At 44.1% G+C, this 27,965-nt stretch overlaps 2 protein-coding genes and 1 non-coding gene across 3 annotated transcripts in view; 2 read left to right on the top strand and 1 right to left on the bottom strand.

The window, feature by feature from the left end:
• The window catches only part of LOC113884940 (low-density lipoprotein receptor-related protein 1-like), a 41,492-nt gene extending 25,041 nt beyond the window's left edge, over positions 1-16,451 (top strand). Inside the window, exons 19-33 of the mRNA XM_027530046.1 lie at positions 724-853; positions 1,050-1,234; positions 2,007-2,193; positions 2,775-2,993; positions 3,385-3,568; positions 4,573-4,774; positions 4,863-5,027; positions 5,204-5,404; positions 6,351-6,900; positions 7,301-7,426; positions 8,513-8,623; positions 10,878-11,114; positions 13,180-13,648; positions 15,735-15,843; positions 16,290-16,451. Of these exons, the coding sequence (XP_027385847.1) occupies positions 724-853; positions 1,050-1,234; positions 2,007-2,193; positions 2,775-2,993; positions 3,385-3,568; positions 4,573-4,774; positions 4,863-5,027; positions 5,204-5,404; positions 6,351-6,900; positions 7,301-7,426; positions 8,513-8,623; positions 10,878-11,114; positions 13,180-13,648; positions 15,735-15,843; positions 16,290-16,319 (3,105 nt within the window). The 3' untranslated portion in view covers positions 16,320-16,451. The remainder of the gene's footprint in view (positions 1-723; positions 854-1,049; positions 1,235-2,006; positions 2,194-2,774; positions 2,994-3,384; positions 3,569-4,572; positions 4,775-4,862; positions 5,028-5,203; positions 5,405-6,350; positions 6,901-7,300; positions 7,427-8,512; positions 8,624-10,877; positions 11,115-13,179; positions 13,649-15,734; positions 15,844-16,289) is intronic.
• Positions 16,452-21,186: 4,735 nt separating this feature from the next.
• Positions 21,187-21,259, top strand: TRNAE-CUC. The gene has a single exon. It is a non-coding gene; the product is annotated as a tRNA-Glu (tRNA).
• A 3,601-nt stretch (positions 21,260-24,860) lies between these two features.
• On the bottom strand, positions 24,861-27,636 carry CLDN23 (claudin 23). Its single transcript, XM_027530072.1, has one exon. It carries the CDS (start codon positions 26,533-26,535, stop codon positions 25,654-25,656), a length of 882 nt encoding a protein of 293 aa, XP_027385873.1. The 5' UTR covers positions 26,536-27,636; the 3' UTR covers positions 24,861-25,653.
• Positions 27,637-27,965: the final 329 nt, after the last annotated feature.

The following is a 27,965-nucleotide window of genomic DNA, read 5'->3' as shown; positions in this document are numbered from 1 at the left end:
TCAAACAAGTGGAATCAAAATGTCATGAATTTTTTAGTTAGGCAAAAATTCATAAGTTTTGTATTATGGCTCAGACCGTAAAGAATCTGCCTGCAATGCAGGAGACTCAAATTCAATCCCTGGGTCGGGAAGATCCCCTGGAGAAGGAAATGGCAACCCACTCCAGTATTTTTGCCTGGAGAATTCCCTGGACAGAGGAGCCTGACGGGCTACAGTCCATGGGGTCGCAAAGAGTCGGACACAACTGAGTGACTATCACTTTCACTTTTAAAAATACTATATATATACACACACACACACAAAATCTTTTCTACTATGCTTGATAAAGGCTTGAGAAAGAATGTTTAGAAAAAAGAAAAGATGGAGAAATTGAAAAACATAAACTAAATGAAATGGGACCATTGAATATGAAATAGAAAAAGTGAACCAACCTAGGTAAACGATCATCATAAGGTCTAGTTGTTTTTAAACAAGCTGTAGGTTCTTAAACGAATTAAGACTTCCTGGCTGGTCAGTTTACAGAATAAGGTATCTCCTTCCCACTTTCCCATCCACGTTGGTATCACCCACAATTCGTCGTCTGAACTCCAACTGAGGAAGGCGTTGCTTATCATCCACATCTCTGGCCTCATTGAAGAGGGGACTTGAGGGTTCTCTCATAACCCAGGCCCCTTCCTGGGCTCTGGACCTGGGGGTTGACGGAGTCGCTCACTGTCTCCTCAGGACTGTGACTCCAGGGAGCTTCGCTGCGGCTCCAGGCAGTGGCGCTGTGCCAGTGGGGAGCAGTGCGTGCCCGAGCCCTGGCGCTGTGATGGGCAGAGTGACTGTGGGGACGGCAGCGACGAGACGGGATGTAAGTACAGGGCGAGGAGGCGGGCGGCCTCCGAGGGGCGCAGCTGCGCAGGAACCCAGCTCAGTGAGCAAATGCTACGGGGCCAAAATCCATCCCTCTACGGGGATGGAGGTCTTGATTGTACGCGCGAGAACCTTGCTGTGGGAGGGAGGTGTGGCAGAGGGTTTGACTATAAAGGCAGAAAGTCGTTCTCCAGGCCCCCCGGAGAAGTGTGGGAGCTCCGAGTTCCAGTGTCACCCCTCCGCCTGCCTGGACCTCAGCCTGGTGTGTGACGGGAAGCGAGACTGTGCCGATGGCTCCGACGAGGGCGGGCAGTGCTCTTCGTCCGCCTGCCGCCAGGGACAGTGTTTCCACAGCTGCTACCCGTCCCCGCACGGACCTGTGAGTGGTTTCTCTTTCTGTGCTCTGGCGGCTGGAGCCTCGGTGTGGGGAGAGGCGGTCATCCTCAGCCGGGCTGTCTGCTCCCTACGCGAGTCGTCCACGGCGGGGCCGCCCTGAGCCCTCCTCCCACGTGCCCCTGCTTGAGGCTTTCTGCCCAGTCCTGTCTAGTTCCTTTCCCCTCTCCCGTCTTCTGGAACCCTGTCCCCCAGCTCCAGAAACTCCCCTACTGCGACATTCACGGTGAGACAATGTTTGGAGGGATTTGTCCCAAGAGTCAAGTAACTCCCCGCCATGCTACAGCTCAGGAAACTAAGTACCTGTGAGGAAGTCCTTTCTGTGTGAGTATTTAGAATATGACTTGCCCTTCAGTCAAGAACTGTCCCTGTTCTGGTCTGGCATTATTAGTTGGCTGAACATGGTGAACTTGTGGAAGTGGAAGAAAACCATGCTGATGTCTGGTCCTGTTGGTAGACAACCAGTTCAGTGAAATCCAGGGGTCTCTTCACTTACAGATTCTGATGGAGTCCTAGGTGGCCTGGGCTGAACTGGACATCTTTGTTAACTTGGGACCCCTGGGGGTGACAAGGGTGTGGGGCGAGCAGCAGGAGATGGAGAGAGTGACTGCATTCAGAATGAAGTTGGTTCAAAGAACAGTTTGAGTTGTTGACATGGAGCATATCGCCCTGTGCTTTTTATATCAAAGCTGAGGTCTTTTTTTATCAACTGTGTACCTTGCCTTTAGAAAGTCTTCATGTTTTCCAACCTCTGTCAGGTATGTGCTTGTGAGCGAGGCTTTGAGCTGAAAAGCAGTGGCCAGATCTGTGAGGATGTGGATGAATGCCAGAGGCTGGGTGGTCACCCTTGCAGTCAGACCTGTGTCAACACAAAGGGCTCCTACACCTGCGCCTGTCATCCTGGCTACTCACTGGAGCCTGATGGCCATACCTGTAAAGCAACTGGTAAATGCAGCTGCAAATATCTCAACTGTAGGTTGAGAGCTTGAGGTCCTATGACATCCCGGAATACCAATGCAAATCTCTTTCTTAGGTCTTAAGTGTTCCGGCCTGCTTTGTCTTCAGAACAAGACAAGCACAGTTCCAAAGCCTCCTTTTTATATTTTGTAAACTGAGTGATTTCACTTTCACTTTTCACTTTCATTTTATACCTTGAATTTGAATCTGAAAGTATCTACAAATAAGGCGTTATTATAACAAACCCATAAGTTAAACCTCTGTAACCATGGGTCAGCCTTACCTTAAGACTAGACAAGCCCTTCTTTCCTGTCCACCTAACACCAAATATTTAGTTATAAATGTGGTTTTCAATTTAGGCTAATGATGCCTTTATTCTAAGTATCTTTAAACCATGTTTTAGCTTAACCATTACATCAAGGGAAGAACTACTTAGATGCCAGTGAGCTGGTACCACAGCCCTGTCAATAAGAAAGCAAAAACTACTTTGTCCTCTGATTCCTTAGCCAGTGCTGGGCTCACCAATCAAACTCCTTAAGGCCATGTTGAAAGCAGTTCTTTTTTGACAGGTACAGAACCAGTCCTCCTTGTGGCAATCCAGTTTAAACTACTCCTCTATGGGATGCGGAGTTTGAAAGAAGATATTCTGGCAACTACAGACAAGAACCTGATTATTTTTTCTATTGACTATGACTTAGTGGATCAGAAAGTCTTCTGGACCGATCTCGGGGCCCAGAGTATTCAGTGGATAAGCATGGACATGAAGAAGAAGGGGACTATGGTGAAAGGTTTGTCTCCTTATAAGAGGCTCTCATCTTGCCCTTACTAATTACACATAGCATGAACAATAGGATGAGTGGCCATGAACTTTCTAAACATTGGTTTATATCTTCTAAACTACAAGTGGTCAAGTCTTGCTATTATTAATAGTTAGCTAGAAATGAGAAGTTTCCATCTCTGTTGATCAGAGTCAGTCAAACTATCAGCCAGTGACCATTACTCATAATGGTCATCTTCTTCTGCAAATAGTATCTTGGAGCATTTAAGACTGCTCTGATGGAGATGCATATATCAGTTGGAAAATGAATTAACGTGGCATGCAAGTCTGAGGTCTGTGAGCTTCAACCTTCTGAAAAGCTGTAATTTAAGTACACATGATGAACAGTTTCTTCTCCTCAGGGATAAAGGCAGACTGCATAGTGGTTGACTGGATCGGGAGGAATCTCTATTGGACAGATGGGACAGCTGGCCAGATTTTGGCAATTCAGTTGACTGCAATTTGGAGAGGAAAATCTGAGTACACGGTTGTCCTGGACAATGACTTGAACCAACCACGGTCTTTGGCTTTAGATCCCCTAAATGGGTGAGTCCGGGTGTCACAAGGCCTGGTCAAGTCTGTCAGGTCTGTGCCTCTTTAGTTCCACTTCGGTTGTGTTCCCTCAACACAGAGTGAGGGAATAGAAACCTTGTCTGACTTGACTTTGGATCTTATGATGTGAGCCAGCCATACCATAGTAGTTGTGAAAGCTCCTGCAAAAACACCTTTATTTCAGAAAAGTGAGATGTAGGCTTGCTCACTTGGTGGCCCACCTATACTTTCTTTGGCTAAAACAAACAGGTGTCCCTCTGAGTGGAGAATCTGTATGGCTTTAAAATGGCAGGAGGAGGGAGAATGGAACTAGGGCTGGTGTTTATAGTAATGTGATTGGGGGGTGTTGATGGGGGCAGAGGAGTTGGATGTGGGGGTTGAGCTCTTCGGTCCAGAGCCCTTTGTCTCTGCAAAGGGCCAGGAGCTTGGAGGCAGCATTTCCTACTTCTCCAAGCAAAGCCCTAATTGGGATGGCCATGTGTGTATCAAATGTAAGAACAAGATAGAGCAAAACTCAGGATCCAGAGGTGACCTAGGTCAGATACCTTCCCTCTTTTTTCCTCATCTTTTCAATACCTCCAGCCAGGAATCTGGTAACATGGTCCTCAGGAGACTGGCAGGAGTTTCCTGACGGATCTAATGGCTCATGACCAAGAATGTGATCTGAAGCACCCATTGTCCATGGAACTAGCGGACTTTCTAGCCCAGAAAAGACTGGCAGGTTCCCTGGATGTTTTCCAGGCTAGGGTCTAATGTATTTTTTAGACTTCCTATACAGCTGTCATAATAGATATTATATCCCTAAATAATGAACAATCACCATAAAACTTCAAAGAAAACCTTCTTTTACTACTTCACAAATTATGTTTAAGGCATAGACCAAGTTTAAGTTTGAGGGAAAGAAATAACTGGGCTATAAATCAGAGTTTTGAGGAATGAATTGGTGTTATTTTCTGTGAGGTAATACTTTGTCTTAAAGCTGACTTTTATCCACATAGGCTAATGTACTGGTCTGAAATTGGAGGAGAGCCTCAAATAGAACAAGCTGGAATGGATGGGAGCAGCAGAAAAATACTCCTCAGTCAAGGTCTCGGCTGGCCAACTAGCATAGTTCTCGACCAGCTGAGTTGGAAGATATTCTGGTCTGATGACAAATTTCACTGCATTGGCTCTGCCAACCTAGATGGTACTGGTATTAGCGTAAGTGTTCTTTTGGTAATAGGCTTGTGTGAAATGTCATGTGCCTTGTGTAAAACTCATCCCGGGAACCTCACCATCACCGTTTTAGATGTTGCAGCTAACACAAATCAAGAGCCCCTTCTCAGTGGCTGTGTTTGAGGATGAAGTCTTCTGGTCTGAAATGAAGACGAGAACAGTACAACGCATGAAAAAGATGACTGGCAAGAACCGGGCTGTCCTCATCAAGCGTTTGGAACAGCCTTACGGACTAAAGGTCTATAGTTGATGCTTCAAAATATCCTCTGATCCTCCCTGGGAAGGCTACGTGTATGAGCTGCCCAAGGACAAACTGCAGGGACCGCATCTATAATGACTGAAAGGCAGGGTTGAGTTACTTGCCGTTTTTAAGGATTCAACAACATGTAGTGACATCTAGGTGTTTTCTTCCAGGTAATGCACGAAGTGCTACAGCCCAGGTCTTCGAATCCTTGTCTGGACGCTGAATGTTCTCACTTGTGCCTTCTGAGCCCACAATCCAAGGGAAGCTGTCGCTGTCCAGCTGGACTCCTGCTTGCAGATGATGGTGTCAACTGTGTTCCCCTCAAGGAATCTGCGTTTCTGTTCCTTGGGTTGCCCACAGTTATCATGCAGGTACTATCCTGTTCTGCCACATGGTTGGGCCACAGTCTATTTCAGACTTTGGGTAATTTGAATTCCTTGAATTTCTCCCCTTTGGGATATTCTTCAAATACAATTTAAATTTGAATATTCACTGTGTATTGGGAGCTATGATGACCAAAAAAAAAAGTAGCTATGAATTGAAGACCACTCCTACTTAGATTCCTTAAGAAACGCTTAGCACCTCAGAACACAATGAGGCTAGGGATCTGACATAATATTTAATTCACTTGAATTGTTCAAGCACCTAGCTGATGATGCAGAGTAATTCCAAATACAAGAATCTTGGCTGGGTTCTAGCCTGAGAGGTAAGTACATTTTGTGAGGACACTTTTCTTAAATCATAGGAGGAGAAAAGGTACTAACAAGCAAGTCACCCCTAACTTCTCATATCCAGAGGATTTGATGACTTTGATTCATGTCAGTGTATGGCAAAACCACTACAATATAGTAAAGTAATTAGCCTCCAATTAAATAAATTTGTATTAAAAAATAAATAAATAAAATGACAAAGCAAATTTTAGGGTTGGAAGACCAACTTCAGTTTCAGTAAGATCTTCGGACTGAAGTCTCATTTAAAGAAGAGGGCCTTTCATATATATATATATATATAAGTGTATCAAACCCACACATTGTACAACTTAAACTTACATAGTATTGTATGTCAGTTTTATCTCAGTAAAAATAATTTTAAAAAGTTAAGGGGGGAGGCCTTTCACAGAGGAGTAAATATTTCAAGCATATGAATTCAAGGAATTTTAAGGGCCTGAAACTACAGGAAGGGAGAGAAATGCAATTTGCTTTTAGGCAATAAGACTGTGTGAAAATCTGAATGTAAGTATCTGAACATGAATTCAAAATCAAGATGAAGAATTTGACTAGTCTCAACTGGTGCCATCCAATTAATTTTCCCCCACAGATCTATCTGAAAAATCTAGATGCTTCACGAGGACAAGCAACTTTACCAGGACATAGGATTCTTCCCTTTACCAATGTCAACCAGCTTGCATCAATGGACTACGTCGCCCAGGAGAAGGTGCTCTACCTGACAGAGTGGAATACGGGTGATATCTGGCTACTGAGGCTCAAAGACTCTGGAAAGCTCTCTTGGAGGAAAGTCATATCCGTGGAGGGCACAGTGACTGACCTTGCTGTGGACTGGTTGAGTGGAAACATATACTGGATTGGCAGTGAGAATGCTCACATCAACATAGCTTCCCCCAGAGGCCAGTACTCCACCGTCTTGCTCAGTGGAAGTCTCTATCGCCCAACCTGTGTCGTACTCCACCCGCCAACTGCAGTCATGTGCTTTGTGGACCTGGGTCCCCAGGATGATGGTAGGCGTGGCTCCAGCATTGAATGTGCCTCCATGGACGGCAGCAGGAGGAAGGTGCTCTGGCGGAAACCCCAGGTCCCTGTGGGCCTGAGCTTTTCAGATGCAGGGACTCGTCTGTACTGGGCTGATCCTGGTGAGCAGTTATCTTCTCCACCCTAAGTGTGAGGGTGAGGGACCTTGGCCAGAGAAATAGTGATGGTTTGTAGTCTTCAGCTGTAACTTCAAATGGCTTTTAGGTCTGAGTTTACATTTTCTGTACCACTTTCTAAACAAATACAATCAGTCCCCATCCTGAGCAGAATATATTAGCCCAGAGAGTCATGCAGTTGCCTCTTGGTGAAGGGGTGAAATCAAGAACCTAACAAATATGCATGAGTAAATCTTTGTGTAGTACTTTTAGAATGAACAAGAACTAGTTTTCAGGAAATGCATGTATCCTTCTGGAAGGGAGGCAGGACAAGATATAAAGAGCCACAGGATGGAGTACAGCTGTTTGGGCTCCAAACAGAAATTAACTGGCCCTCTCCTTCTAGGGAGAGGACTCATAGAAAGTATTCAACAAGACGGCTCTAGATACAGAGTAGACCGCAGAGGAATTCAGGGCCTTAACCTGTTTACATATGGCCAAGGCATGATGTTCTGGACCACCGTGGATGACGGTAGGTCTTAATTCTACATCTGATTATCTTTGTGAGCTGAATTTACTCCTGGATATCTAAAGCAAATCTGCTACTGCTTAGCACTGATCTTTGGCAGTGTGTTTCTTGCGGAGGAATAGCTAAGCAGCTTCCCTAATTTAACGTGTATAAATGTTAACAGTGACTGTGTGATTTGGGGGAGCTTTTACTTATTTGGTTACTCTTTACATGTGAATGTGCTTTATCTCATTCTGCCTGAGATTTCTGGCTTTTGTAGGAGGCTCTTGGCTTTGAAGGACACCAGGGTATGGTACAGAGAGAACTGGGCCAGGAGTTGGGACCAGGTGGCTTTGTCAGCTGATAGCTATAACACCTTACCTGTAACATGAGGGAAGTGTACCTGTCTTGATTGACTAGGTACACATGAAAGTATTAGGTGAATTCCAGAGCATTCTATACTTGCTGGATATTTCTAGTATTCAAAGAAATGGTCTAAACCACAGTATTCTTTCTAGTATGTTATTTCTGACTAGAGTCTAGGTCTGGTAAAACTGGAAAAGGCTGTTTAAAGTAAATCTGTCTCTCTAAATTTCCCAGTGCTGGTCCCTCGACCAGTTGGGCTGGCCTCATGAGAACTGCAAAAATAAGTTATCAGATCCTACCGCAAAGATGCTAAACTGTTAGGTATGTGGTGAGACCTTTGCCATTTAAGATCCCCTGGTGACTTTTGTTACAAATAAGCCATTTTTAGAAATGCTGTTCTGGGAAAATGCCTAAAATCATTACCCATCAATTGCTTGAGCTGAATTTTCATGTATCATATATCCTACTTTTCTCTCTGTGTATCCAGATGTCTATGAATGTGCTAGACATACGTTCACTGGACTTTATTTTCGGCAAAAGCACAAAACGGCTTTTACTGATCTTTAAGTTTCTTCCCAGGAACTAGGTTTAAAAAAATGCATGTCTCTTCTGTAAAACTCCTGTTATTTAACTGGAGTTTTTCCAGATGAGTGACAGTTTTCATACTGAGCAGTATTCTTTGTCCAGGAAGTTGTAAGATAAATTTCACTTTTGTTAATGATTGTTCACTGCCTTTTGTTTTAGCCCAGATCAGTAAAGTTTGGTACAGCAAAGCAGAACATTCAGAAAACCGGTGGTTCCAAGTAGACCAGAAGATTGTGGATTTAAAAGTTTACAGTAAACTTAGCCAACAGGGTAAGCAACCTTGCAGTGATTATAACAACACTGAAGTCGACTGGATTTCCCTATGATGGAGTTGTTCCATCCTATAGTATCTCCTTGGAATATCTTTGTGTTTCCCAGTAAAATATTTCTCTGACACATTCCTGTAGATCTATATAACTCTTATCTTCATGCAGTTATGTATGGTCTGCTTCTGTTTATAGCTAGTCCTGTTGCATAGCCAGGAGACACAATGGTGGTAAGGATATTGGGCTTGGGTTTGGTATGCTGCTGCTGCTGCTAAGTCGCTTCAGTCGTGTCTGACTCTGTGTGACCCCATAAACGGCAGCCCACCAGGCTCCCCCGTCCCTGGGATTCTCCAGGCAAGAACACTGGAGTGGGTTGCCATTTCCTTCTCCAATGCATGAAAATGAAAGTGAAGTCGCTCAGTCGTGTTTGACTCTTAGCGACCCCATGGACTGCAGCCCACCAGGCTCCTCCGTCCATGGGAGTTTCCAGGCAAGAGTACTGGAGTGGGGTGCCAGGGCCTTCTCCATGGGTTTGGTATACTTGGGTCCAATTTTATGTTCTCTTATTGAAGACTGAATTACAGTTGTAATAAAACCGGAAATCCCCTTTTAGTTCTAGAGTGAAACTGTTCTTCATTCTACTCATTGTCACTTACATCTACTTTTGATGTTAACTTATCTTTCAAATATCAACTTGAGGGTGCTTGCATGTATTTCTCCACCTTTCTTATAGACGCAAATGCCTAACTGAGGGACCCTGTCATTTCTGAAGTACACTTTATCTTCGTTATATCCATAATCTATTCCAGAATTCCTGGAATATGTCAAGAGATAAAGCCTCACCAGAAGTCAAAGCTTGAGATAGAAGCCTTGGAGAACTATGGGGAAATATACATGGCTGACTTAATTAGACTCTTGTCCCCCACCATCTAACCCCTACCTCTTGAGTCCACCAATCTGTTCTCTGTATCTGTGACTCTTAGAGGGATGAGAGAGACCATAGCCTCTGAGTTCTCATCTAAAGAGAGCTTTATCAAGGCCCTTCTAGTTAATATCTTGGCTACATGATGTGAAGGGAAAGGAGAACTTACAGGGGATCTTGGATGAGCCAAGTTTACCTCAGTTTTTCTTAAGCTGGTCCTTTATATGAACTACTGGCTTGTTTTGCTTTGTGCACATGCATGTTTATTGCAAATTTATTCACAATCACAAAAAACTGAAAACAATCAGGATGTCCCTGAATAAGTGAATGGATAGACAAGCTGTGGTACAAATGGAATATTAGCCAGCCACAAAAAAGAAACAAACTCTCAAACCAGGAAACAACATGGATTAATTTAAGTGCATGATACAAAGTGAAAGAAGCCAGTCTGAAAAGGCTATATACTTATGTGACATTCTGGAAAAGTCTAACTGTAGACCCTGTGAAAAAAGATCAGTGTTTTCCAGGAAGGAGGGGGAAGAGGAAAGTTGAATAGGTGAAGCACAGGGGATATTTTTAAGGCTTGCATTCTGTATGATTATGTAATTGTGGATATGTTAAATTATGCATTTGTGAAAACCCATGGAACTTCATAGCACAAAGAGTAAACCTTAAGATGTGCAAATTTAAAAAAATCATTTAGAAGGTCAGGGGATTCTAGGATGGAACACAAACTGTGACAAAACAATCTAACTGTTCTACAAATGTATGAAACAACATTCCTGAAAAGGTAGAAAAGGTGCTGAGCAAAGTAACTCTGGAAATGAGTGGAGTCTAACACTGAAGCAAAAAAAGCGATACATAAGCCCTGTACCCTCCTTGAAAAATTTGTTTCCCACTGGGGCACAGACTAACAATTCTGATACCACTATATATGTTTACTAGAATTGAGCAATGAAGTAAATAGATGGCAGGTGATAGGAGACAGTTTTCTCACTATTGAGAATTTACAGATCACCAAGCAAAGGAAGCTAGAATGATCCATATGGTGATAGATTAGAGTTGGAGAAATCAATATAAACTTATGTTTAGCTTAGTCACAGTTACAGATGTGAACTCCTGATATTCTAAAGCCATCCTTATCCATGAAGAAGAATCACCAATCACTTGGTTCTTAGTTGTCTAAAAGGAATTAAACTGAAAAGCCACCTACTCTGGGGAAAAAATCTGAAAAATCTGGGTCCTCTAACTCTGATGGTCTATTTGCAGAAAGTTTACAGAAGAGCCTTCTGAAATAGTCTAAATCAGTATTTTTTTGGGGGGTGGGGATCCACAGGTAGTAACCACTGCTCAAAAGACAATGGAGGATGTAGCCATATCTGTTTACCAAAGCCGGAAGGACAGACTTGTAAATGTCCCAGTGGGTACTACTTGGATGACATAAAGAAGTGTCTTGAAGCTGTCCGATGCTCTGCACCATCACAGTCCTGTAAGGATGGTCAGAAATGCATTTCCGCCACACAGGTTTGTGATGGTCATGCTGACTGTCTGGATGGATCTGATGAAATGGACTGTGAGTAACTCCTACCCGAGACCCACCATTGGTCACCTTGGTGATTTACCTTTAATATTTAATTCCACAGTGTTCCTCAAGATTTTATCCTTTAAACTGTTTTTTCCTTCTCACTGTGTACTCTTTAAACTGAACAATATGAAACTTCTAACTATGGGCAATTGTATATAGATTATGGGGACTCTTTGTAAAAAGCTAACGTCCCCTCAATTCGATTTTAGAGTAGGCCATATGATAGTTCACTCCACAGGGCTCGACAGTATATGTTGCCTGAAAGAGCACTCATCTAACTCAGATCCAGTTCAGCCCCTGGTCACAATAGCATCACCTGGAATGTAAGAGGTTGGCAAACTAGTTGACTTGTCCTGGTTCCCCCTTTTGAATGTGGAAGGAGCATATTCTAGCTCAGAGTTATTAGGGAATTAAAGAGGGTGTGTAGAAAGCTGTCATATTATTATAACACTGTCAAGTTAATCCTTAAATGCTAGCTATAGATGGTTGTTATAGAAATATTGTTCCAAACCATGCCTTCATGGGAAGGTGTTGTCGTGGCCAGACAGCTGAGTAATCATAATACCTAATTCTGCTGGAATCATCAGCTATAGCTCCATTGGTATCTAAGTCCCCTTCACGATAGAATTAGAGAGACAGTGGGCTTAGTCATAACCAGCAAAGGAAGAGATCTGAAAAGGAGCCTTACAGTGAAGAGTTATCACTGACTTCTCAATGTAAATTCTTATTTCTGTAAAACCTGACTAGCTGGAAGACTACTTATTACCTCTAAACACTTCATCTTACATGGGAAAGATAAGGGATTTTGATTCCCATAGTTGATTCTATTTTTCAGCAATTAAGGGTGCTTTTGTTGCTAGTCCTGTGTTGGCAATGACTCAAGGATGGGGGTAAATGAGTGAGAAATTTATCACCTTTACCACCTTGAGGTTAGGTTAGGTTTCTGGTTTAAAACCTAACCTAACCTTCTTTTGCCCTCCCATTCCTGATGTGCTGGGCCTAAGAGCTGACCTTGCTTCTTGATGATTTCACCCTGACTACATATAAAACTTTTTTGAGGGAAATGGTACTGGGTATATAAAATTAAGCTGAATTCCTTTGGATGTAACCTACCATCAAGGATCCTAAATGCCCAGGATTGGAAATGCTCCTGTGAGGCCAGCTTAGGACAGAAGCAAGAAGCATTTTTATTGCTAATTCTGCTCTTTCCACTCCTGGTACTTTTGTCTTCCATTTGAGGAGTAACAGTTGTGTCAATAATGACAGAGAACATGGTGAAATGCCTTAAACATAAACTTAACTCTTGGATTGCTCTTTGGATAGAACCCTGTTGTCTGTCTGCTCCCTGCTTTATGAGTGTCCCTCCCACCCTGCCACCAAACTTGGTTCAATATTTGCAACTTGTACGTCTTGCTAAACCTACAGTTTACTTGGACTCAAAAAATGTGACATATTTACAGATAAACTTAATCCTTATAGTCTAGATATATACTACTTCGATCTACTACACTCATCCTTATAGAGAAAACACTTTTGGAACTGGTGGCATCTACCTTGGCTAAAATCCTGCATGTCATCATTTGAAAATGGATTGGTATGATAGACTACGCCGGTCCAGAAACCAAATATTTTAAGTGCCTTTAGATGTGTAGTTTTTAAATCAGCTTTTGATAGTTTTTTGTTTTGTCAAAAGTACGGTGCTGTGCTGTGCTTAGTCGCTCAGTCGTGTCCAACTCTTTGCGACCCCATGGACTGTAGCCTCTCAGGCTCCTCTGTCCATGGGGATTCTCCAGGTAAGAATACTGGAGTGGATTAGTCATGCCCTCCTCCAGGGGATCTTCCCAACCCAGAGATGGAACCCAAGTCTCCCACATTGCAGGTGGATTCTTTATGATCTGAGCCACCAGGGAAGCCCAAAGTAATGGTAGTGATTGTGATTTCAAAAATTCAAACTTATCCAGTTAAGTTCACTGGAATTCTTATTCTTCTGAAATAGTTATTGACAATAACAAACCTGTATATACACTCGTACTCACACCTACTGTTTTTGCAGGTACCTATCCAGATACAACCCATTCAACACCAACACCTAAAACGTCAGAGTCTGGAAAGAGACTGACACCAAAAGCTGTCCAACCTCTCCAGGGTACCAAGTCCACCAAGACTAGATCTCCAGGTCCAGAAGGAATGAATTACCCTGTCAGAAAAATCCTAACCCCTCCGATTCCTGCTCCAGAGAGCGAGACTCCAGAAACCAAGGAAGGAGGTCAGCCCAAGGATTCACACAGGGAAAAACTTCTGCTCTGTAGCAGCGATTTCTGCAGTGGGAGGGGAATCTGTACAATGCAAGGAGAGCTGAGAAAATGCAACTGTCTGATGGGCTACAGCGGAGACTTCTGCGAAGCAGCCGCCCATGGACCTGCCCCTGGCCACATTGCCCTCAGCCTAACCATAGCCCTACTGGTTGTTCTGGTCATTCTGGGAGCATTTGTATATTTCAGAAGAGAGCACAAATTAAAGCGGTGAGCAGCCACTTTTGTCCTCATGGGAGAATTTTATTCTAAAGGCGGCTTGTTAAATAAAACTAAAACAAGATTAATGAGATCAGAGGTATGAATCCACTGTAGAAATTTGTTCTCTGAGGAAAGATTTGAGCAATGAAGCAGACTTATCTGTTAGATGACCTGGAAAAATCATAACTGAGACCATCTTTGTGTGAGACCTGTAGCAAACCATAATGTAAGGAGCAGTCAGGGGCAGTGCTTTTACTATAATGTAAAAGCAGTCAGGGGCACAGTCTCAGGCATAAAGTGAGGAGAGTCCCCTCTAATGAGGAAGTGTGTGTGCATGCATGCTCAGTTGCTAAGTTGTATCTGACCCTTTGCGACCCCATGGACTGTAGCCGACCAGTGTTCTCTCTCCATAGGATTTCCCAGACAAGAATACTGGAATGGGTTGCCATTTCCTTCTCCAAGGGATCTTCCTTACCCAGGGATCAGACCTGTATCTCCTGCATTGGCAAGCAAGTTCTTTACCAGTAGCGCCACCTGGGAAGCCTCCAGTGAGGCAGAGTCAGTGCCAATGACTGTTTGGAGGGAAAATTTCTTGGGTGTGTTAGTTTGCTAGTGCTGCTATAACAAACACTCCCCAGTGGGTGTCTTAGACAACAGAAATTTATTTTCTCACAGTCCTGGAGGCTGGAAGTCTGAAATCAACGTGTCAGTATGGTTGGTCTCTTCTGAGGCCGAGGGTTGCTTTTCTCCTGGGATTGTAGATACAGGCTTCTCCTGTGTCTTCATGTAGTCTTCCCTCTTACATGTTGATGTCCTAATCTCCTCTTCTTCTAAGGACACTAGTCCTGTTGGATTAAGACCCACCCTAATGACTTCCTTTTGACATAAATTACCACTTTGAGGACCCTATCCCTAAAATGGTCACATTTGGAGGTACTAGGGGTTAGACTTCAACATATGAATTTTAGGGGGACAAACATAGCCCTTGACAAGAGGTGAGATAAGCTTATAAGAGAGATTTAAGGCAAAAGCATAAAGTTTTATGTAAAACAAGAGTCACTGGATTAAAGAAACAAATGAAACAAAAAAGAATGACTCAAATGATTAAGAATGATGACAAAATAAGCTTTAGGAAGATACAGTAATTGAAGGGAACTGATTAAACATATTGGGAAGGGATATTAAGCAGCCTATATATCAAGAAACACTGGGGCTTCCCTGCTGGCTCAGATGGTATAGAATCAGCCTGCAATGTAGGAGACCCGGGTTTGACTCTGTCTAGGTCAGGAAGATCCCCTGGAGAAGGGAATGGCAACCCACTCCAGTAATCTTGCCTGGGAATCCCATGGACAGAGAGGAGCCTGATCTGATGGGCTACAGTCCATGGAGTTGCAGACAGTCAGACTTGACTGAGTGACTAACACACAGTACCTGAAACAGTACAGAATACATATCAAGAAACATTACAGAGATAACTAGAATCCTTTAAAGTTACATCTCCTCTGTACAGCCTTCACTTTACAGACTGGAGAAAAGGCCAGGAGAAATGGTATATCTTTGCCTAAAGTAACACTGGTTAATGTTAAGATGAATTGAGGTGCTTCCCTTGTGCTTCTGACTATCAGTCGCATCTGTCTTCTACATTAACCTGCTTTCTTAACTCATCTATGTCCAGTTGCTAGTTACCTGTTTTTAGATTCAATTCTCACTGACTAATTTCCTAGTTTCCTCTCAACTGAGAAGATACAACATTTTGGAAGTTCAATGAATGCCTAGTAACAAATCATAACTGACTCAAGTGTTGGCCATTCTAGGTCAGTTCTTTGTTATAGAGACAATAAAAGCACAACATCGTTCCCATAACAATAACTTTTCATAAGTGAAGTCGCTCAGTCGTGTCTGACTCTTTGCAACCCCATGGACTGTAGCCTACCAGGCTCCTCCCTCCATAGGATTCTCCAGGCAAGAGTACTGGAGTGGGTTGCCATTTCCTTTTCATAACTTTTCATAGTGGACGAGTTAATGTCTTCGAACCATGCCCCATTCCCAGCTTCTACCTTAAGGAACAACTCTTTTGACTTTCTCTGATTTCTAGAAACAGGACAGCATCATCAAGAAATTTGACCTGCCATAAAGAAAATGACCAAGAAGAGGAGAATCTAATGAATAGTGAGACTTTTGTCAATGAAGCTTATGATGAACAGGTATGTCTGGGAAGAGTCTTTGAGGAAAACATGAGGTGAGGTCCAGTCACAGAATGCCCTTACCAAAAAATCCTAGCAGGGTGAAAGTAGGCCATGTTAACTTAAAGAGCTTTTTGTTACTGGCAAATGATGTTGTTATGTAGACCAAATGAACACTCAGTAACTTTTTGGATTGCTGATTCTGTTCAGTCTCAAGTTGTTCACACCAAAGTGAAACATACATGTAATCAAGAAATTCAGCTTTTGCTGGACTTCCAAAAGGGGCTCAGTACTACTTGGGGTGAAGCGAGGTGTAATTAGGGTTAATTAACATTACCCCTAAAATTTATGTCCCCCACCCCCATCCTGCGATCTCTGCTCACTTCTGTGTAGCTCAACCATCTCTGTGTTTTTGCTTTGTCTTAATGTAACGCATATTCTCTAATTTCAAGTCTCTTTTCCTACAGGAACTGTTAACGTCTTTACAAACTGACTAACCTGACAAAAAAAGAAGCTGAAACATCTCAATAAAAACTGTTTATATATTTCACTGTGTACTGTTTTAACTTCTGTAACAATTTGTGGTAAATGGTAACTTCATATTAAAATAACTGCTTTTTATTAGTTTATTTTATTGAAGTATAGTTGATTTACAGTGTTGTTAATTTTTGGCTGTGAAGCAAAGTGTTTAAGTTATACGTTTATATACATTCTTTTTCATATTCTTTTCCATTGTATTTTATCACTGGGTATTTATTAGAGTTCCCTGTGCTATACAGTAGGACCTTATCTGTCCATTCTCTATACAATGGTTTGCATCTCCCAACCCCAAACTCCCAATCCATCCCTCTCCCTACCCACCCACCCCCACCTCGGCGACTACAAGTCTGTTCTCTAAGTGAGTCTATTTATGCTTTGTAGATAAGTTCATCTGTGGCATATTTTAGATTCCACACCTAAGTAGTATATGGTATTTCTCTTTTTCCTTCTGACTTATTTCACTTAGTATGATAATCTCTAGGTCCATCCATGTTGCTGAAAATGGCATTATTTCATGTATTTCTTATGGCTGAGTATTAATCCACTGTTTATATGCACCACATCTTCTTTATCCATTCACCTGTTGAAGGACATTTAGATTGTTTCCATGTCTTAGCTATTGGGAATACTGCTGGTATAAGCATAGGGGTGCATTTATCTTCTTGAATTAGTTTTGTCTGGATATATGCCCAGAAGTGAGATTGTTACCAAAAGTAGGGTCCAGCTGTTTGCTGCCCAAAAGCCAATAAAGAGGCAAGGTTGATGGAAAGGAAAAAGTTTGCTTTATTTCTGAGGCTGGCAACTGAGAGTGGAGTCAGTTGCCAAAGGCCAACTACCGCCCATTGGCAATCAGCAGACCAGAGCTTTTATTGGTGAAGGAAGGGGGCTACATGCAAAACAGCACAGTCAGCTGTGACAGTCCTCTTGAAACCGGTAACCAGCATCATCTTGACTTTGTTTAGGTACAGTTCATCTTCAGTTCCAGAGCCATTTTGTTCCCATATTTTTTGAGGCCAGCTCTTGAAACTGTGGCAGCTTATGTCATGGCTTACAGTCTGGTCATCATGTTCTTAACTTCTTCCACTTGGTGGGGGCTTTAGTGTCTATAATATTAAATACTAATACATTTTTCCTTAATCAATTCAGTTCAGTTGCTCAGTTGTGTCCGACTCTGCGACCCCATGGACTGCATCACTCCAGGAGTGATGTCCATCACCAACTCCCAGAGTTTACTCAAGCTCATGTCCATCAAGTCAGTGATGCCGTCCAACCATCTCATCCTCTGTTGTCCCCTTCTCCCACCTTCAATCTTTCCCAGCATCAGGGTCTTTTTAAATGAGTCAGTTCTTCATATCAGGTGGCCAAAATATTGGCATTTCAGCTTCAGCATCAGTCCTTTCAATGAATATTCAGGACTGATTTCCTTTAGGATTGACTGGTTGGATCTCCTTGCTGTCCAAGGGACTCTCAAGAGTCTTCTCCAACACAACAGTTCAAAAGCATCATTCTTTGGTGCTCAGCTTTCTTTATGGTCCAACTCTCACATCCATACATGACTACTGGAGAAACCATAGCTTTGACTAGACACACTTTTGCGGTTAAAGCAAATATACAATGTATGTTTAGTAGGCTATAAGCAGGCTGTTTCAGTTAACCTAAAGTTCAAATTAAATCATATAGGAGCCAGAATGACTTCCCTATACCTCAATATGTGAAAATTTCTTCCATCATTTTCCCCTTTTAATTGAAAATCTCTCCATAGAAAGCACTGATGATATATTTTTCCAGCATTGCCAGAACGGCTTAGTTGCTGCTCTGGGCCCATTCATGTCCCTTGGTGCTAGGCCTACATTTTGTTTATATATTGGCCCAGTTATCCACGTTGGATTCTAAAACTGGACACACAGAGGTACTGACACAAAGGGTCTTTGGACCAGAAGTCATCTCAACTAGCTTGTGTCTGCTAGGGAAACATGCAAACGCTACTTAGATCCCAACACCCTTTGTGCCAATACCTCTGCACGTCTTCCTGCATCACTGCTTTATTCATACCCACATAAGGAATCAAAGGAATTGAATCTGTGATGGGATACAGGTAACAAAGCAGGAATATGGTCTAAAGTTCGACAGCAGCAGCCTTGGGCAGATGACTTAATCGTGAAACTGTTACCCCAGAGATAAAAAACAGGATTAACAGAACCTACATCAGACCATTTGGATACTGAATTAAAACACAAAAATGCCTGCTTAGCCTAGTACCTGAGACTGATAACATGAGCGTAAATCATAATAAACACAACTTGACTTGGAAGATTTCTTGCTTGTATCTTTTCTAGACTATTTATACTTAGTTTCTTGCAGCATGAATTTGTATAGGATGCTAAGCACAAAGTCCTAGGCTTATTACCGGGAGTGTAGTGCATAAAACAAACTGTGCTTTGCAGTCAAGTGTAAAAATTCCCAAGTACAGATCAATCTGACCTGACCTGGAGTGGAGAACAGTCGCTGGGGGCTCTCCTTCCTCAAGGCTAGAAGACACATGGAGCATCATCAGATTGCCTCTGGGGCTCAGCTGTACTTGAGAGAACCCATCTTCACCTCACAGTCCCCTAGACCCCTCTTATCCACAGGGTCAGTCTCACACTTGTCTGCCACTTTGGCCAAGAGCCATCCTCACTGCTAAGACTGCCCTTGGCAAGGCTCTGCCTCTACCTGTGCAAAAGTGACTCAAAAGCATCCAGACACAGAACCTATGACCCAAAAGCATCCAGACTGAAAGCCTGCAGAGATGAGGTACGATGAAATTCTCCCTTCCTGAATGTGCTGAGGCCGCTGTCTTGGCTCCTTAGACCTTAGGCCTCCAGCAGACTCGCAGGGCTGTGTCCTGGGTGGCTCAGTCTGCTTCGCAGGCTCTGTGGGAATGGTACACTCAGTCTCCCTCCTGCTCTGCAGACCTGTTTCGTGTTTGGGCCCCAGGAATACCCCCTGCTTGCTCTTCCTGGGTAAAAGGGAGCTGACTGCAGCTGAACTGTCACATATGCACTCTTTCCACCCTGACCACTCTTATTTATATCTTTCCTGTCTTTGGTCCTTTATGAATGTGTGCCTATTATCCCATCTGAATGTACTTTATCACATCCTATTGTGCTTTCTCTATTCAAGAATTCAGAAAATATCTGAATGTCCTTTTCACCAGAAAGGCTTAATTTTATGAACAATATTTAAAACTTTATACTTAATTTCTAACCATCCCATCCCCTAAATTTATTGTAATATGTCCATTTCACGACCTTATCTATTTGCAGCAATGGGCATGTTATGAAGCATAAAAGCCTTCTAGTGTGATCATCTCCATATTAATTTCTCAATTCCTCTACGGCTGACAAATGGAGCAGTAAATCTGTAGAAGAAGGAAATTCTACATTTCATTATAGAAACTCAACTTCTATAACCTGGTAAATAGGTATGAGTTTTCTTCTGGAAGAAAAAAAGAGCTTTGGAAAAGTTCATGGTTTTATGCTTTAGGCTCCAAGGGCCCTACACAAAACTTGACCTCCTGTGTCTACTGCTAGCAATTAAAGAATTAAATTAAGAATTTATATTTGTTGTTCCTTGGTATCCATGAAGAACTGGTTCCAGGATCCTCATGGATACCAAAATCCACGGATGCTCAAGGCTGTTAGAGCCAGCCCTCTGTATCCACGGGTTCTGCATTGAAAATATTCCATTTGCATTTGGCTGAATCCACAGATGGAGAACCTACAGATACAGAAAGTAGACAATGCTTATTTTCTTTAGGAAACAAACAAATTAGTGGACAATGGGCTTCCCTTGAAGCTCCGTTGGTAAAGAGTTTGCCTGCAGTGCAGGAGACCTGGGTCCAATCCCTGGGTTGGGACGATCCCCTGGAGAAGGAAATGGCAACCCACTCCAGTATTCTGGCCTGGAGAATTCCATGGACAGAAAAACCTGGCAGTCTACAGTCCATGGGGTTGCAAGAGTCAGACACGACTTAGCTACTAAACCACCACCACCATGAACAATGATGAGTGTGCTGTTCTAAATTCCTACTATGTTAATTGTTGACAGGCTTTGGAAATTCAGAGAAACTGAGAACCAGAATATGGAGTTTTTTGCTTTCAGGCCAGTTACTAATTTTATGTGTCAGTCAGCTTCCCCAAGTCTCACTGTTCAGATTTCACATCTCTTCTTCCAGCCTCCCCTAGTTTGTAACCTTCACTCAGAATATTTAGATTTGGGAAGACCTTCTGATAACATCTAATCCAGTCTTCCCGGTTATGCAGCTAAAGAAACTGAAATCCAGCAAGGGCAAGACAGAGGCTATTATTACGGAACATATTATTACCCACATTCTAGTAAAATGGCAGTGACTTGTTCAGTTTCCTCAGCTGAGTGGTGAGTGGCAGCGATTTGGGAGGCAAACATGGTCGGGGTGGGGAGGAGTACAAGGGCCATTTGCCCATGGATGTCCAGGGAGTGTGGCATAATGGGACAAGAACGCGGTAGAGCTGCACTTAACTCTCTCCCTGGTGACTCAAGCCCTCTGGTCAGTACTATCTCCCCTCACTCCACCCCCACCCCCTGCCCAGCCTTGTCTATGTTATTCTTTATTTGTACAAATTAAAACCTTGTTTTCCTGTGCTCAGTCCTGCTTTGTGCTCAGTTCTACTTCATAAAGACTTGCTGGAGGAGGTCATTTTATTGTCTTCAGTGAAAAAAAGAAGCAGAATGTGGGCAGAATTTGGGGGGAAGATGGGGTAAGAATTCTACTTAAGTTTTTACTTGAAATATTGACTGAGGGAGTTCCTGGTGGTTCAGTGGTTAGGACTCTGCACTCTCATTGCTGAGGGCCCAGGTTCAATCCCTGGTCAGGGAACTAAGATACCGCATGGTGCAGCCAAATTTAAAAGGAAGAACTATTGATTGAGTTCCTTTTCTCTTCCCTTCCCAAAGGGAGAAAGATCTCATCTGTAGTGTCTTGGGGGTAGAGGAGGCATGGGTTGTGCTGATCTTTGTAAGCCAATCATAAAGATTCACAAGGCTGCTCTCATGGCCCCCCCATTGGGTTTTGGGCCAGTGGCCTTGGGCCACTAATTACTTTCCACATACTTGACAAGTTGTGTGTGACCACTTGAGGAAAGCACTTGGGTACAGAAAGGGCTTTTAGGGGTGACTTTTAAATTAATTTATAATTTAATTATTTGCTAACAGGCTCTGAAGACCTGTTAGTACCCATTCTAGGATTACAAATATAAATAGAAGCCGTCCATGCCCCACCTTCAATTTAGAGATGAGATGAGAAAGTACACCAAGGAAAGCACACATCTGAACATTTGAATGGTATGTTCAAAGATGACACCTCCAAGCTGATGAGGAAAAGTAGTTTAGAGTATGTGTGTGGGAGAAAGTGATGAGAGTGAAAGCCTAAGCCTTGGCCAAGTCATGAATGGAATTTAAGAGTGAAGCATAGGTAAGGAACATGCTGAGACTCTTAAAGATGAGTTACGGTTCTTCATTTTAGGAAGGTCGGAGTGAAGACGTGAGATGAGTGTTGGGAGAGAGAGCCTGGTTATTAACCATTCCTGTCACTTCAGGGATATGATGAGGCTCTGAGGCTAAAAGACCTTTCTCTGCCTGTGGGCTTGTCTACACATTGGCAGACTAGAACGTTCTTCACCTGCTATTCATATATCAAATTGTTTATATTTGACTCTGAAAATGTTCTATGCTACAGATTGAATCCAGACTGTGTTCCCTCCTTAAATAAGCTACTAGAACAGAAGAGGTCCTTGGGTTCTCTCAGTTGGTCCCCCCAACTTCGTCCTGTCCTTACCACTCCCATCTAGGGTGAAGGAAAAGTAAAGCATGGTATCGTGATCACTATGCCAACCTGTTTTCACTAACATTTCTTTACTGGGAACTTGGAGTTTGCTGTTCTCTCTGACACCCAATCTTTTCTCTCAGTTCTCTGCTCAAGCCCCACTTCTTCCCAATCACCTTCCTTAAAATATTGCCTTTTTTCTCCAGGCTTTGACCCTGGTTTGTTAGTCTTCATTTTCCTTGCACATCTTTCTCATGCTAGAGTATGAACGTTCTACAAAGCCCAGGCCTGAAATAAATTTGCTTTCCAAGGCAGTCAAAGATGTGCTGACAGGATGACAGGTGCCCCAAAACTTACAAATGATCTAGACCATGAAAATGAGGGTGGTTGCTGAAGCATTGTTGACGCACCCGCCAGAGCCTCAGCAAGGGATCAACAGCCTGTGCGCCCAAAACCCCGCCCCTCCTTAGTGAGGGTGGGTGTCTGGATCAGAGCCTGACTGGCAGAGTGGCAGAGCAGGAGCTGTGTTAACACAGGACATGCTCTATTTTCACAGATTCCTCATTCCTCCAGGCAGAGCTTGAGCAATCTTGAAAAGACTTCACCTGTTAAATGGGGACACATACTCTGTATGTCATTAGGATTATTAAAAGCAAATCCTCACAACAGTGTCCACATGGTCAAAGCTATGGTTTTTCCAGCTATGGTTTTTCACACATATACAGGTGTGAAATTGGACCATAAAGAAGTCTGAGCATCAGAGATTGATGCTTTTGAACTGGGGTGCTGGAGAAGACTCTTGAGGGTCCCTTGGACTGCAAGGAAATCAAACCAGTAAATCCTAAAGGAAATCAACCCTGAACATTCACTGGAAGGACTGACGCTGAAACTGAAGCTCCAATACTTTGGCCACCTGATGTGAAGAGCCAACTTATTGGAAAAGACCCTGAGGCTGGGAAAGACTGAGGGTAGGAGAAGAAGGGGACAACAGAAGATGAGATGGTTGGATGGGATCAATGACTCAATGGACATGAATTTGAACAAACTCCAGGAGACAGTGAAGGATGGGGAAGCCTGGCAGGCTGCAGTCCAAGGGGTCTCAAAGAGTTGGACAGGACTAAGCGACTGAAAACAACACAACAATGTAAAGCAACTATACTTAAAGAAAAGAGTCTAAGAAAAAAGTGAGTCGTAATGGTGTGTCAGAGGTGTGAAGGGCTTGAGGCCAGGAGGCAGTACTATTTCACGTTAGAGTCTCACTGTGGTATAGCTCCTTGGTTAGGTGGATATTAGGTTTAGGGAAAGGACTTGTCCATGATAGCAAGTCCTGAGGCTCCAGCCTCCTCCAGCATCTTGACTCTCAAGTCTATTGTCATTTTTTACTGCTCTAACACAGCATGATTCTCAGGTCAAACCCAAATCCTGCCCCAATGCAGAGAGGCTCTTTCCATGCTGTCTTAAATATGTTTTTTAATAGTAAAAAGAAGTTTGGTTTTCTTAAAGACAGTTTTCGTTTTATTCCTGTGGATGAAGCAAAAATGGAGTTCTAATTCAGCAGCAAACCTTAATCACAAAGAAGAAGTGTTTTGGATATAAGCCAGAAGAGAGTGACCAGCAGGGAACAGTAATATCACACTAAGTACTAGTACTGATTGTTTTTACCAAGGCTACTCTAGAAACACTGGAATTATGATGTAGGCAAGAGTCAGCTTCAGTACTTGCCAGAAACTCAATATCTTTATGTTGTCTGCCTGGTCCTGACTTCTCAGGTGCTCAACCTTTTGAGTTGTCAGCTGAAAAAAGTAGGATTGCCATTTTCTAGTCTGGCTTGATTCCCTAAATCAAGTCCCCAAACTCATCTAGGCAATAGTTCTCAAAGATCTGATTACATGCTGCCAGTTGGGATTGAAATTTGAGTGAGGCACAGTCCCAAGGAAAGCCATGCAGCCCCAAGAGGGGGCCTGTGAAACGGCAGCATTGGCATCTCCTGGGAGCTAGTTAGGAAATCAGTTTCAGGACTCACTCCAGACCTACTGAATCAGAATTTGCATTTGAAAAAGATTCCCCAGTGATATACCAGCACACTCAAGCTTGGTTGCAAAAAGAAACAGGTGACTCCAGTACAAAATGGCAAAGAAAATGAACCTGCATTATTCCTTCCACTTCTAACACTCTGCATGTGCTGCTGAGTTAGTTCTATTATAGCTGTGTTGTCAGTGTCTACTGAGGTGAATGCTCCTACCTCTGAATTGGCTACCATTCAGTTCAGTTCAAGACAGCCCTTCAATCAACCACTTGGAATTGGAGCCGGCCCTGCTGGAGATTTAGTCCCGCTCATTGTACACATAGCTGCCTACCTGTGATTTTAGGCAGCACTGTTACAAGAGGAAAAGATTTCTAGTCTCACCTCATGTGGAAACTGGTGCTTCTAGTTTTTTCAACAATAGACTTGGCTTTACACAGAAAACAGCATGAACCTGAAAATAAAGCAGTCAAAGATTGAAGTGGCCCATTGGCTAGTTTTAGTAATCTTAGCTAAGAGGTGCAAAGATGTGAGTGCTAGATTTCAGCCTGTGTAGGCAGCCAGGAAACTGTTAGTAATGAAAGCTTAACCTTCCAAAGGTTGTGCAGGAGACAAATGCTTCTGTGAGTATAGTGAAACTCTTGCTCTCAAATTTTATTTATAAATAAGAGATATATACACATGTACATTAGCCTAATGAGATTAACAGGTTCCATTTTGTTCCAAATATTTAATATATAGCTCTTTATGGCCAGTGTGAGGTAGCCAAGAAATAGAACAACACAGCATTAGTCCCTTCATTCTCCTTCTGGCATCTAGAAGAGAAACTCTGGAGTGAGTGATACAAGGATAAATCCTCTTTATACCTGAGGAAATGTAAATATGAGTTAATCAGGTTACTTCGTTCCATTAGAGTCACTAAAGCTGCTGGTATTTGCATGGCTCTATGTTTATTCTAAGAGCCTCCTTCAAATATAACCAGAAACATACTAGTCTCCTGAGAGTTTGCATGAAAATGAATTATACAGTGGGGGGAAATTAATAATAATTATACTGATCCAAGGTTCATAGGCATTTCAGAATATTGTTGTTTCAAGCCTCTATTTGCTTATTTTGACATTATTATCAACGGGATGCAAAGTCACTCTTTCTATGTCTCCAGCTAAAAGTACGAAATGCCTGTCGCTCCAGAAGAGGGCCTTGATTCCTCTGGGGAGGAACACTAAACTCTTTAAAAAGAAAACCAAACCCAACCTGAACCAAGAGTCCAAGGAATCTAGTTTGGCCACAGGAAAGGAAGATGGCCCTCCAAACCAGTTACAGGAATGTGTCCCAGGGTCCGACTCCGAGCCAGGTGTTTTCAGCGGAAAGGGAAGGTTGGATCCTGGTGAGACAGGGCTGAGCCAGTACAGGCTTGGGGTGCCGCCTACACGTCCGAGTCGCAGGGCAGCGTGCTGCCGCAGGGCCGAGTGCTGCGGGAAGACGAGCCGGGTTCGGAGTTTGTAGCGTTCTCCCCTTCGAGCACGTCCACCGGGTTGCTGTAGGCTTTGGGTGGGGGCCGGGGCATCGGGAAGCCGGCCTTGCGCTGGCTGGTGGCGCCCAGCTGATCAGGCCGCGGCCGGTGCTGGCCATCACTATAATACTTGATGGCCGGCGTGAGTGCGGGCTCTGGCCCGTCGATGTACACTGTGCTAATGCTGCTGCGGCGCGCGCTGCTGGAGGGCGCCTTGCGGCAGCTGTCACAGCGCTCAGCGCACCAGGGCGCGAAGCTGAGCGCCAGCGAGAAGCCGCCCAGCAGCAGCAGGCAGCTGCCCAGGTAGCCCAGCACCAGGCTGTAGCCGACCTGCACCGTGACCGGGCTGGGCTGGGCCGGCAGGACGGTGCGATCTGCCAAGAAGTGGTTGTACCAGGAGACTGGGATGAGACTCAAGAGGCCCGCGGTGAAGAGCACAACGCCGGAGAGGCCGGCCAGCACGAAGTGGGGCTCGTCCCTCCAGCAGCGCACGCCGAGCGTCGCCAGCAGCAGCCCCAGGCCCGTGACGGCCAGCGACGTGACCATCAGTCCCCGCGCCACGCGCACCGGCTCCGCGGCGAAGTAGCCGAGGTCGTCCGGCTGGCCGCACTGGCGCTCGCGACTGCTCTGCTCGCGGCACATGTCCCACAGGCCCTGGTACAGCACCAGGTCCAGCGGCTGGTCGAGGAAGCCCTTCACCAGCCTCCAGCCGGGCGTCAGCGTGCTGGTCAGGGTGAGTAACAGCCCACAGGGCGCGAGTACCATGCCCAGCGTCATCACCACCGGCGTCCGCATCCTGGGTGGCGCACCTGCCGCTGACTGGCAATCTCTAGCCCTCGCGCCCCCAGAGAGCGCTCCGGGCTCCAACTCCCTGAAGTCCGCACGCTCGCCACCGCAGCCACGCCCGCGCTCCTGCACTCGGTTCTCCTCCCGCCGCTCTTTGTCTCCAGCGCAGGACTGTCCGCTCTCGGCCGCGCGTCCCTAGTTTGCTCCGAGCGTCCCAGCCGCTCCGCCCTGCCTCCAGCCCGGCCGCCTGATCGAAACCAGTTCGAGGGCGAGTCTGATCGAAACTGCAGTCGGAGGTGGGGACTCTGCAGCAGCCGCGGCCCAACCCGTTCGGGTGGGAGGGGCGGGAGGTCCGGGAGTGGCGAGCCGGAAACTGCAAGGGCCCCTCTGGGCCGAACCGAGCAAAGGTCGCCCCGCCCCTGCCCCTCCGCTGGGCCCGCCGGCCGTGGGCGGGGAAGGAAAGGGGCGGTACCACCCGGACAGCCCGGCGCACCTGGCCGGCGCTGAGCAGGTTCCTGCTTCTCAGCGGCTAAAGCTTTTCTCCGGTCCCTGACGGTCGACCGTGCACCTGTAGCCTGTCTTCCCTCCACTCCCCGCAAGAGAGATCCCCCGAAGTTTTGCGCTGTTAGCTTGCAGCTACTCGTGGCCAAATGGATGGAACCTCCCGGGGTGCGCTGGGCAGGTGTGCACCGAGGGTCCACTCGGTCGAGTAGTGTGTCCCGGAGTGTTGCACTTGTGTATTTTGTTTCATTTGCTTAAAAAACATGTCATACTCCGGATTAACCTTGATACAAAAGAATCAAAGCGAGTGTTTCTGGGATGAAGAGTTACATCATACTGGTTTCCACAATAAGTTAAATAAAATCTTTGACATTCATTTTATATTTGTGTGAGAATCAGGATTTTACATTTTCCTAAAAATTATCCTTTAACAATGTTTTCCTCATTTTCTGTATTTCTTACAATGGAAGTGTGTTAACCTTTACAACTGTTTAAAATGATTTCTAAAAGAGCAAAGTTAAGCATTAGTTTGAAGTAATTTTGAACATTCTAGGAATGGACAATACCAAGGATGGGTCTTTTGTTTTTTTGAAAATTTTTAAATTCAAAAAATTGTGGTAAGATACACATAAACATGGAATTTACCGTCTTAACCATTTTAAGCATACAACTCATTGGAATTAAGTATACTTATTAACATAAGTTAATAACATACTTATAACATAAGTATTCTACCATTCCCATCAGCCATCTCCTGAATTTTTTCATTTCTCCAAACTGAAACTATTCATTTGTCAGTAACTCCCCAACCCAACCAATAAATTACCAACAACCAACTCTCCTACCCCTAGCCTGGGGCAACTGCCATTTTACTTTCTGTCTTGATGAGTTTGAATCCTCTAGATATTTCATGCAAGTGGAATCATACAGTATTTATG

This window comes from Bos indicus x Bos taurus, chromosome 27 (assembly GCF_003369695.1).
Source record: "Bos indicus x Bos taurus breed Angus x Brahman F1 hybrid chromosome 27, Bos_hybrid_MaternalHap_v2.0, whole genome shotgun sequence".
NCBI lineage: Eukaryota > Metazoa > Chordata > Mammalia > Artiodactyla > Bovidae > Bos > Bos indicus x Bos taurus.
This window is presented reverse-complemented; position numbering and strand designations above follow the sequence as displayed.

Bases quoted from the DNA above. Each gene is read 5' to 3' on its own strand.
- CLDN23 (XM_027530072.1), bottom strand. From the start codon at position 26,535: ATGCGGACGCCGGTGGTGATGACGCTGGGCATGGTACTCGCGCCCTGT.